This window comes from Myotis davidii, unplaced genomic scaffold, assembly GCF_000327345.1.
Source record: "Myotis davidii unplaced genomic scaffold, ASM32734v1 scaffold268, whole genome shotgun sequence".
NCBI lineage: Eukaryota > Metazoa > Chordata > Mammalia > Chiroptera > Vespertilionidae > Myotis > Myotis davidii.
Window position 1 is genome coordinate 3,616,423 of NW_006383015.1, and position 12,638 is coordinate 3,629,060.

The 12,638-nt window shown below is 35.4% G+C and overlaps 1 protein-coding gene across 1 annotated transcript in view; it reads right to left on the minus strand.

Annotated features, from left to right (window-relative positions):
- Positions 1 to 7,143: 7,143 nt before the first annotated feature.
- The window catches only part of SPAG16 (sperm associated antigen 16), a 23,910-nt gene continuing 18,415 nt past the window's right edge, over positions 7,144 to 12,638 (minus strand). Inside the window, exon 5 of the mRNA XM_015558107.1 lies at positions 7,144 to 7,297. Coding sequence (XP_015413593.1) covers positions 7,144 to 7,297 — 154 coding nt within the window. The remainder of the gene's footprint in view (positions 7,298 to 12,638) is intronic.

Here is a 12,638-nt window from a genome sequence, read left to right on the forward strand (position 1 = left end):
CTACTTTTGCCCCACCCTGTATGCAGAAAAATAATGCTGCAAAGTTTTCTAAGCAGAACCACCAATGTGCAGTATTGCACCAACTCACTTTTTAAATACACATTAAAGGCCTATTTGTACTCATCCAAGAAAAGAAAGCATAGGAATTGATTGAAGTATTAGACCTTAAAGTTTTTCTGACCATTAAATTGGTTTTCTGTGACTTGCTTTCTGCTTGCACAAATGAAGTCAACTCAGTAAAACAATTTAAATTCATTTCATGGTGATGCTTTTCCTATTATGACCTTCCTGTGGCCCATCTGCTTAAAAAAGGAAAATAAAAGTAGTACTAAAAATATTCATAAAATACCTATAAGCAATTAATATTTTAAACTACGAACTATTTTCTAATTATATTAGTGGAGCATGTTTGTGTTAAAAATAAACTTTTATTAAGACAGAAAGCAAACACAGAGATTCTATTTTAAGTATAATGAAGTAAGAGTTATTCAGTGAAACATTCTACTTAGATTTGTGTATAATAAACAACACACTTTTACATGCTTCTCTTAAGGAGATGGCAGAATGATCATTTAGTAGTAATGTCCCCATTTCAGCAAACCAGCATATCAAAATCTACTGTTAAAGTATAAAATATGAAGATACTCATATTTGTATCCTGCTATAAAAACCTTGTCCTCAAAACTCTACATTTCTACATGTGAATGTGATTTAATAGTGTACTCTATTTTTTTATTTTTGTTTTTTTTAATTTTCTTTATTAATTAAAGTATGACACATGTGTCCTTATCATTACACATGTGTCCTTATCCCCTCTCTTGCCTCCCCCCCCCCCACTCATGCCCTCACCCTCCTGGGGGTCTGTGTCCATTGGTTAGGCTAATATACATGCATACAAGTCCTTTGGTGGATCTCTCCCTCTTACCCCCACCCTCCCCTCCCTTCCCTCTGAGGTTTGAGGGTCTGATCGATGCTTTTCTGTCTCTGTATCTGTTTTTGTTCATGAGTTTATGTTGTTCATTACATCCCACATATGAGTGAGATCATGTGATATTTATCTTTCTCTGAGTGACTTATTTCGCTTAACATAATGCTCTCCAGGTCCATCCATGCTGTTGCAAATGGTAGGAGTCCCTTCCTTTTTATAGCAGCGTAGTATTAAATGAATTCTCCAGTAAAATAATTTTATTAGCCAAATAGTTTTAACTATGTATTCTGGAGTAACCATTTAACAATAGGTTTACTGGAGTATTTTGTTACAATAATTTGACAAAGGGAAGCATATAAACATTTTCTTATTTACCTGCACTAATCAAAGCAAGCCTTCATTGTCAAGTATATTGCACATGTGCAAACTTAAGTCAACGCATTTTCTGAGAACAAAACTATATGATTAGCAATTATTTCACTGTCCTGAGTTGGTTATAAATGAATTAATGAATTAATTTAACTCATTAAAAACAATATTGGGATAATTTTTGAACAGACAAAATGGAATTCAACCAGATTAGAGGAAAACTTTCATTATATTCTTAACCAAAAAAAGATAAGGGTATACCCATGTCTAGAAAAAAATACTTCCTTAAGTTAACAAGCAATTAGTTAAACAAAAAAGTATAAAATTTGGGGCACCTTAGTATTTTCTTTATTTCCACAGTGGTTATTTTTTTTTTCTGAAAGTCATTGCAGTTTGGGTCTTTGGAAAAGCTGGGCACTCTTTGACTTTTTATAGAAGTGAATTTTGTTAGTGAAATTAGGGCCCCTTGGTAAAGTACTTAATTTTTCCTGAAAATTATTTGCAATTTAATTATACTTAACATTTATTGGGTATTTACCATTGTGTTAAACCACTTTAAAATTATTCCTTTAAGAATAAGTAAGATTACACCACTTACATATGAAAAAAGTGAGTAAAAATTATATTCTCATATCTAAAAAGTGACAGAGCATCATGTATTTGTGTTGATCTATCCACAACATCTGATCCTGTATTGATATCTATTCTAAACCCAAGTTTGAGGGAGACTAGTAATACAGAGTTTGATAGTAGCAGTCCTCATTATTACTGTATTGTGACCAGCTAAATTAATCTGTAAGACAGTTATGCAGGATCTACACTAATAAAAGAGAAAGATGCAAATTGACTGTACCTTTGTTATGCCCACCAGCCAATCAGGAGTGGGTATGCAAATTAACCCAACAAAGATGGTGGGTTAATTTGTATATGCAGGCTCCATGTTGATGATGCAGGCATTCCACACTGCCCCCGCTGCTCCAGGCCTCTGGGCAGTGTGAGAAGGCGGCTCCAGCCAGAACGAAGGTGGTGCTGGCAGCCAGAGGAAGGAAGGCCTATTCTTGCACAAATCTTCATGCATCGGGCCTCTAGTATAATAATGCTATCCATGTTTCCATCATGTCCCTCCTTCAGTCTATTTTCCACACAAGAGCCAGTTCCTCAGAACTATCCTTTAGCTCACATTCCATTCAGAGGAAAGAGGAAATTCTTTCAAAGGCCTCTACGACTTACCCTTCATCCCAGTCACTATGGTCTTCGTACTAACAAGCCAAGCTATCCTCACCTTTTCCTTCTGTACTTGTACTTCCTTTTCCCTCTGTCTAGAATTTCCTTTTCCCAAGTTCACACATGGCCTCTCTCTCAGTATCTTCAAATATCTGAGAGGACTTTTCTCCCCAGCCTATCTAAAACAGCACCCCACTTATTTCTGTCCCTTTTCCCATGCTATTTTTCTTCACAACACTTACCACCACCTGATCCATGGTATATCTGTTAACATCCATTTGTACTAGTGGCTATTTTATTGGACAGCATAGCCTCAGAGTGAAAACTGTGTGGTGGTAAGAAGAGAAAAAGAAACATGTCCATGGGGAAGGAGAGGCAGAACGGGATGTTGTCACAGAAGCTGACGGAGGAGAGGAATGAAGAATAGTAGAGTAGGAGGGATGAATGCCAGACTAAAGGATGTCAAAGACAAATGCAATTGTCTTTGTCCATGGGTTATGCATATATGCATATAAGTTCCTTGATTAATCTCTCCCCACCCACCACTATGCTCCACCTTCCCTTTGAGATTTGTCAGTCTGTTCTATGCTTCTATGTCTCTGTGTCTATTTTGTTCATCAGTTTATTCTGTTCATTAGATTCCACATATGAGTGAATTCAGACAACAGTGTGGTGAAGGCCTGGGGGCGGGGGACTGATAGGTGCAATGTGGAGAGGGGTCGATGAGAAAAAAAGGGCACATATATAATACTTTCAACAGTAAAGGTAAATTTAAAATAATAATTAAAAATTATTTTAAGTAAAGCACAATTGATGTTTTTAGGAGTAAATCAGAAAATTGAGAGTTTACAATATCTACATTATGAGAATGAGAAAATGCTAGTCAAGATAAGAGACATCAAGCAAACAGTTGCCTAATTAATAAGACTCTTGCCGAAACCGGTTTGGCTCAGTGGATAGAGCGTCGGCTTGCGGACTCAGGGGTCCCAGGTTCGATTCCGGTCAAGGGCATGTACCTTGGTTGCGGGCACATCCCCAGTGGGGAGTGTGCAGGAGGCAGCTGGTCGATGTTTCTCTCTCATCGATGTTTCTAACTCTCTATCTCTCTACTTTCCTCTCTGTAAAAACTCAATAAAATATATTTTTTAAAAAAAAGACTCTTAAAAGTTTTTATGGGTCTCAGACTGAGGTTAATACTGTGGAATGTCAACCACCAAATAAAGCAAGGTTTATAAAATAGTCTCTTAACTATGAGAGATTTTATAACTCTAGTGATGCTTTTTAGTCTTTATTTAACCAACAGTTCTCTACTAATATGTGGCAGGTCACTTAAGTTCTAGACCTCTGCATTTAAAATTATAATTGATCTACATTTCCACATAAAAGTACAGTTATATTCTCCTTTTCTAGAAAAGAATGCCAAACTACTATATATATATAAAATTCCTCTCTAGTACCCAGTACATAATATATTTTACCTTTAATGTAACTATAAATATTTTTAGCAATACATTTTCCCTTAAAAACATCTATAAGGAAAATTTCCAGTATTTCCCAAACTTTTTAAATCAAGTTACAACTGACATATGACATTTTATTATTTCCAGGTGTACAACGAAACAATTTTATATATTTACTAGAGGCCCAGTGCATGGATTCATGCACTGGTTGGGTCCCTCGGCCTGGCATACACCCTCTCACAATCCAGAACACCTCAGGGGATGTCAGACTGCCAGTTTTGGACCAATCCCCATAGGCCAAGCCAAGGGACCCCGCCGGTGAATCCATGCACCAGGCCTCTAGTATACTTATAAGATCTTTGGTTAATCTCTTCCCACCTTCCCCTCTCCTCCTTCCCTCTGAGATTCATCAGTCTGTTCCATGTTTTCATGCCTATGTATTGAGCATTTGCTCCCTGGTGGTCAGTGTGCATCATAGCTACCAGTCGAATGGTCACATGGTTGGATGGTCAAATACTCATTTAGGCTTTTATATACAGAGACTTCAAAATCATCACCACAATAAGTCTAATTAACATCTTTCACCATATATACAGATACAACATACACCAAATTTTAAATTTTAAAATATAATCTACATTTGCAGCAAGTATAGGAAAACCTCTGTTCTAAAATTGGCATTGCTGACAATGAAAGATAATTTCATTTTTAATTATAGCAATACAAATTATATTTTAAAGTGAAATATTTTTCCTTTTCATTTCTTCCTTCATGCTTCATCACTGCTGAATTTTAAAAAATGTTAACGTGAAGACTAAAAAAAATCTACTAGGGATGACAGCCTTTAGAGATAATGATAATAATAGCTGACATTTTCAAAGCACTCTGTGATTTACAACTCTTTAATCTAGATTGTCTCTTTAATTATCACAGCACTCCCTAGGAGTTAATAATATTATGTATAATTACTCCCAGTTTAACAATAAGAAAGCTGAGTTAATAAGTAGCAGAATATTAGGAGTGAGGTGTTTGAACTTTAAGTTCAGTACTCTTTGCAAGGCAACTCTCCCCTAGGTAAACCTATAAAGGCCCGGTGCACAGATTAGTACACCAGTGGGGTCCCTCGGCCTGCCCAGCAGGGATTGGGCCAAAGCTGGCAGCTGGACATCCCCCAAGGGATCCCAGAGTGTGAGAGGGCACTCTGCAAAGTTGCTGTTGCTCAGCAGCTCCTGCATTTACTTCTGCTCCCTGGTGGTCAGTACACGTCATAGCTACCAGTTGGTTGGCGGGTGGCTTAGGCATTTATATATATGGATAGCTTTCTGATCTCTCTTATTTTTCTCAATATATCATTAAATACTAACAGTATAATCAAGGCAATATATAATCTATATGTAACCTGATACTTCTGTATATCAAATATTATTTATCATTAGAAAAGTATTTAATATCTATACTTATCTTGCTTTAAAAAATAGCCTTAATCCTAAGAGAAAAAAACTTTAGGGTAAATTACATGAAGGGAATCCCATGTTTATCACTGATTCCTATTGGGGAAAATATCCTCGTAAGTCAAATTCAAAAAACCTGTGTGATGGAACATTACAATTTAGAGCAAATTTGGAGCATAACAGATATAATTTATGAAATTTTTAAACAAAAGTTCACTCTCCATTTTCTGAGAATGTTGCCAATAGAATTAGGCAACAGGGACACACTTCACCAAAATGCCCTGTGAAAAGACAATGTGCTTAATATTCATTCAATGATATAATTAGGCATCTATTAAGGGTCAATTATCTTTCCTTCAACTCTTCTATGTCAGGTAGATTAGAGCAAATAAGTATTTTCCTTTTCTAATTTATTCAAGTTTAATTATATCAAATAACATACATTTGAGAGATAATCATAAGTTATTGAAACTAAAACTATACATAAGTAAATTGAGTACATTTTAGTAATCTTTTCATAATATAAACTAGAAACAATTGAGTAATATCTGTTTTAATCATGGTTTTTCAACATTAAGTTAGTCATTTCACTGCTAATAGTTTATATGGTGTTAATTATAATAAATAAAATACCAGTTAACAACTTTCACCATATAAACAATCAATAATCAACAATGACTATTTAATGTTACTGGAGCAAAATTCATTGTACAAAGAGGCTCCATTCAAAAGAAAATTAGCAAACTCAAGTAATAATTCAAAGGCTTCAGGAACTGAAACAGTACACCAGGCAGCACTCTGAAAAAATCTGCTGGTCAAATTCCCAGTGCTTCCATTTGGTGTCTATACAAAGTCACAGTGAGTGTCAGAGCCAACAGCGTAAATCACTTCTGAGAATTGGAACTGAGAATAGATAGAATGCTGGTTCTAGTAACATATTATTCTGTGGGTCATCATACACTTGTCTAAAATGTAAAATGCCAAATAGTACATTCTATGATATTTTGTGTATCTATTTTTTTGTTTTAATATTATTCTTTAACAAAGGAAGCCTTTTTTATTATGTTAATAAACATTAATGACCAAGGTTTGATCTGTCTCCACTCCATATCTAAGCATTGATTTTCCATCTAACATTGTCTTAGAGGAGAGCCACACAGGTCAACACATTTACATATTTGTCTTTATCAGAGTAACACTGTTTATCTAAATTTGTTCACTTAAAATTGCATGGCTTCCATTAGTTTTAGAAAAAAAGAAAGATGTGGAGAGGTTTCACTTTTAAGTGTTTCCTCTCTGTATAAATCATGCTATAAAATTGCTAAATAACAGTTTCCTCTTCCTCTGTGTTTCCTATAATTTTATGATTTTTTTCAGAAATCAGCTTATCCTCACAGGGTAAAATTTGACAAACCATGAAAAGATTATCATAATACAAAAGGAAGTGAATGTTATATAACAAATTCACCACCTTCTACACAGCCCCCTGCATTCTATTCTTGTTGATGAGTTGCAGTTGTGAGCATTCTGGTCATATGTTCAATTAATGTGAGAGTGACAGCTTTCACATTCTTTCAAACTAGAACTTAAATATAATTCAGTTTTCCAGAATTAAAGGTCTGGTACATTAACTGCTGTCCACATATTAGCCTCATTCAACTCTTTACTTTTATTTAGTCCTAAATAAAATGAGGGGGGGAAAAAAAGTCATTTAAAAATTAACATACTCAGCTGCCTGTTTCCATTGCTTCAAGTCTTTCTTCAAATTTTTGTTTTCATTTTCTAAAACCATATTCTGGGTATAGACATCTGGAACATCCCCAACTTCTTTCAGTTTGGTTACTCCCTTCTGTATCAATTCATACCTAGGATAAAATGAAAGAAAAAAAAAGGCTTTAAGTTGTTTCTTTCAACTAAACTGCTAAATTTATGTACCATTCAAAACATCAATTCTGGGGGAAAGTTTATAGAAATTATTTGTAATATTACTTTATAAATTAAAATGTCAACATTCATAATATATTTTTAAATAATAATTAATAAATTGCTGGGTTCAAATATCATCATGGTGCATAAAATATAACTGAATATCTCCTATGTTTCATGCACTAAGGTAGACACTGGTAAAATTAACAAAATGGTTCAGTGCTCTGTCTAATGAAGTTTCCATTCTAGTGTGGATGGTGATATGTTCTATATGAAGTAAAACAAGCAGGGTAACAGGGATTAATTTTTTATGTTTTTATTGAACCAGCGAAGTTTCCGGTCCTCTCCAGCTTGGAGATGCTTCCACTAATGCCGTGTTGACATATTTTATATAGGATGGCCAGAGAGAATATCACTGTGACTGACAAAGTGACATTTGAGCAGAGAACTGAAGGAAATGAGAGACTAAGCCCGTGATGGCGAACCTAGGACACGCGTGTCAGAGGTGACGCGCGAACTCATTTTTTTGATTGATTTTTCTTTGTTAAATGGCATTTAAATAAATAAAATAATTATCGAAAATATAAATCTTTGTTTTACTATGGTTGCAAATATCAAAAAATTTCTATATGTGACACGGCACCAGAGTTAAGTTGGGGTTTTTCAAAATGCTGACACGCCGAGCTCAAAAGGTTCGCCATCCCTGGACTCAGCCATGTAGATATGTGGGAGAGTATTCTTGGCTGATAGAAAGAATTGTAAAGGCTCTGAGACAAGGAAGTGCGTGGCATGTACAATAAAGAGAAAAAAGCCAGTCTATGGAGAGTTATCTCATGGAAGAGATGGGTCACGAAGACAGCAGGGAGCCAGAAAAAGGAATGTGATTTTACCCTGAATCAGACTGAAGCCATGGGTAGGCTTTCAGAGATAAGGGACCTGTCTCACACCTGCTCTAGTTTCACTAAACTAAGTCTAGAGGAGCAAACGTAGAAGCAGAGAGACTAGCTCAGAGCCTGCGACAATAGTCCAAGAGAGAGAGAACAGTGGCATGAACAAAGTTGGTAGCAGAGGAGATTAAGAAAATGGGCCCCTTCTGGACATGCTGTAAAGGTGGAGCCAACAGGGTTTTCTTATAGATTAGCTGTCAGGGGATGGTTAGAAAGAGAAGCCAAGGCTGATTCCAAGGTTCCTGGCTGAGCAGGAACCTTGGCAGTTCCTGCCATTTACTGATACAGGGACAAATGCCATAGGAACTGGATGATTAAAGAAATCAAGGGATTGTTCTTATTCATGTTAAATTCAATATGTCTTCTGGACAATCAAGTGAAGGCGAATACTGGATATACATGTCCAGAGTTCAGGAAAAATGTCAGGACATGTACTTTAACTTTGGGACTCATCAGGGCATAGATACTATTTAAAGTCACAAGACTGGATGAGGCCAGCTAGGGAGAGCATGTAGACAAGTGAAGAAGTCGAGGACTGTTTACGGATGGGAAGAAAAGGAAATACTATTACATAGAGACTAAACAAGAGAAGAAGCCGTGAAGTAATGGGAGAATACGAGAGTTGTGGCTCAGGAACCAAGTGAATACAGTGCTGCAAGGAAGAAATGAATGACAGTGACACACGCCACAAGGAGGGTGAATAAGAGGAATACTGAGGATCAACTGCTCAATCTGGCAAAACGAAGTCACCGAAAATGGTTTCAGGAGAGTCATGGAGACGAAAGTGAAACTAGAGCAGGTATGAGAGAGTTGGAAAGGAGCAAGTGGCAACAAGCTCTTCCAGGGATACATGCTATAGAGCAGAGCCAAGAAATCAAGATGAACCTAGAAGAGGATATGGAGTTCAGGGAATGTTTTTATTTCTCTTTTTTAAAATACATGACACACATTATTGCACATCTGTATGCTTATGGGAATGATCTAGCAGGAGGGGGGACAAGCTAAAAGTGCAATAAAGAGAGGGGGCAATTGGAGGAGCAATGTCCTGGAATGAGCCAGAGGAGCTCTGTCCAGGAGGGAAGAGGAGGCCTTAGGTGTCAGGTGGAAGAGAATGACTGAGGACAGGGGCAGCAGGTTGGGAGAGAGGGAGGCAGGGGTCGTGGCGCTTCTATTTCCTCAGTGAAATACGAAGAAACATCAGAGAATCATTTATAGATTTGTAAATAATTACAATTTTAATCTTTATATGTAGAAATTAATAAAGCTAAGTAAAAAACAGTAATAAAAACATTTCAAGTAATGAAGTTATTAGTAAATGCATCTTTATAAATCTTGCTATGAATGGGCAGAGCATTTGTCTTAAAATGTTTAATTATCAGTATTTTCATATTACAAATCTTAACTTTATTATTATGACACATTAATAGTCATATGTTACCTGAAATTAAAAAAAAAACAGCAAGGGAAAGGTTAAGATAATTGAGTCAATAGTAAGTAATATTTGCCATGATTTCTAAAACAGAAAATTGATAACCATTTAATCATAAATTCACTTTTTATCCATATTTCAGATGTGATTTATACTTATCTCAGAAGAAAAGGCATAAGGATTGATTGAAGTATTGGACCATAAAGTTTTTCTGAGCATAAAATTGGTTTCAGCAACTTCCTTTATTTAATGCAGAAAGAAATCACTAAAAAAATTACTTCAGTAAGAAAAAAAAAAGGTGATATAGAATCCTCTAAAATAAACACTATGTAAATAAATTAATATGTGGTAAAATAAGTAAAAATCAAACATAACATATATTACAACATCTATATCTAAGACATTCAAAAGTTACTTTACCAAAGAAAATTTATAGCATTATGTAAAAATACCGGTTGACATTAAACTCACTAAAACTAGTATAATACTATAAGGTAAGTCTAACTACAAACTGGAAATTTCTCAGTAAAATCTGCATATTCCTACGTAAGGTTTTTGGTTCTGTGTGTGTATTTTATTTTACTTTTTGAAATTTTTAAAATTTATTTCAGAGAGAGGAATGGGGAGAGAGAGAGAGAGAGAAATATCAATGATGAGAGAGAACCATCGATCCATCAGCTGCCTCCTGCATGCCTCCCTACCCCCACCACTACCTCACTCCACCCAACCCCTTATACCCTTGTACCCATGAAAATCCAGCCTGAAACCCAGCATATGCTCTGACCTAGAATAGAACCGTGACCTCTTGGTTCATGGGTCAATGTTCAACCACTAAGCCCTACTGGCTGGGCTGTGTGTGTATTTTAAAGAAATATCCTGGTCTTTTTTATTCCTTCCTCCTTAGTCACTTCCCTTAAATTAAGACTGAAAACTATTCGGATATAAGTATTAGGGACTAGAAATACAATTTACTACCAATAGAACTGCCGATTAATTACTGCCAATAAATTTACGTTACGGTCGACAAACTAATTACAGTTCTATACAAATTGAGTAAATACATATATTTCATGGAGAAAGTATACAGGCTTTCATAAGATCTGTGCATACACCAAAAGACTTTAAGACCCACTGCCACAAATGGATACTAATATGCTAGAATTTCAGTGAATATATAAAAAGTGCAATAAGAGTAAGCATCGTTTTTCTTTGTGATGACTTTTGTTCCAATAAAATCTTCTTTATGAAAACAAAAGGTGAACTAGAGTTGGCTCAAGGGTCTTAGTTTGTGGACCCCAAGTTAAAAAATGTATTTCAATTACTGTTTGAGAATTGAAAGGACACTGAAATCAAATTTCAGTACCCAGGTTGTTGTTTTTATAATATTTCTGTTTGTTTTACAAACTAACAATAGAAAAACCTTAGTTGCAACTCTTTGTAAGATGCAAGAATTCCTGGCAATGATATATGTTTTTTCTCCATAATAAGAATGATAGAAGTAATTATTTAACATTCCTATAATCCTATTATGCAGGACAGGTAAAGGTTTCTGGTCAATGTCAAAACGTTACATGTGAAATAAAAATATCCAATACAGTATAATCTTAGTACAAACAATGTGCAATCTCATTACAAACTGGCTGCCAGGGATAAGGATAAAATTATTAGAACCACAGTACGACTAGACCCAAATAATATGATATTTTAAATAAATTTTTCTTTCTGATTGTAATATTATGCTAAATGGTATGCTTACTTGGGGTTCTAAAATTCCTAGCACAATTGCAGTTTCCTGACATTTCATCTCAATTCAAACTGCTAAATCTCAAAGGACAATATGGCAAGTACCTAATTGTTAAGAGTATACTTAGTTCCACATGTCTCCAAGGAGATCATGTCACACTTTAGACTGGCCAAACATGTAAGCACCACATGTCCTATTCTCAGAAGAAGAAAAGGTAATTGAACCACATTAATCTTTCATTTTATTAGTACCACAAATTAACCATCTGTCTACTTGTACAAAAATATATTTCTAATACATTTGTAATTATTTTAGGGACATTTTTATAAAAAACATTCACATGATTTCCAGATTTAATAGGAACAGTATTATTTTCTTCCATCAAACTTGTCTTTTCCCTGAATTATAATAATGAAAAATGGTTCTCCTCGTTTAATGCATTAACATTAGATATGCAATTTAAAATAAGAAAACCACCTGGCCAGCATGGCTCCGTGGTTGAGCATCCATGGTTCAATTCCTGGTCAGGGCACATGCCTGGGTTGCTGGTTGGACCCCCAGTGTGGGGTATGCAGGAAGTAGCCAATCAATGATTCTCTCTCATCATGGATGTTTCTATCCCTCTCCCTCTCCCTTCCACTCTGAACTCAAATATATATATATATATATATTTAAAAAAGTGATTTCTTCTATATGTATGGCCCAAGTAGATGAAAACCAAAAAACAAAAAGAAAATAAAAATTACGCTACAGTTGGATTAGTAGAAATTACAAATTACCCCTATATTTAAAACTAGGATTAACTAAAAAACATTATAAACATCTTTATATAGCATATTGTTCCCTCTTTCTATAATATGCAATGGCTTTTAAAGATCAAAATTTCATATCTGATTACTTAATAATATTTTGTTAAAGAATAGGCCATTGCGCCCCAGCTGGTTTGGCTCAGTGGATAGAGCATTGGCCTGCTGACTGATGGGTCCCTGGTTCAATTCCTGTCAAGGGCACATGCTTGGGTTGTGGGCTCAATCCCCAGTAGGGGGCTTTCAGGAAGCAGCCCATCAATGGTTCTCTCTCATCATTGATGTTTCTATCTTTTTCTCCCTCTCCCTTCCTCTCTGAAATCAATAAAAATATATTTAAAAAAATCACTAAGT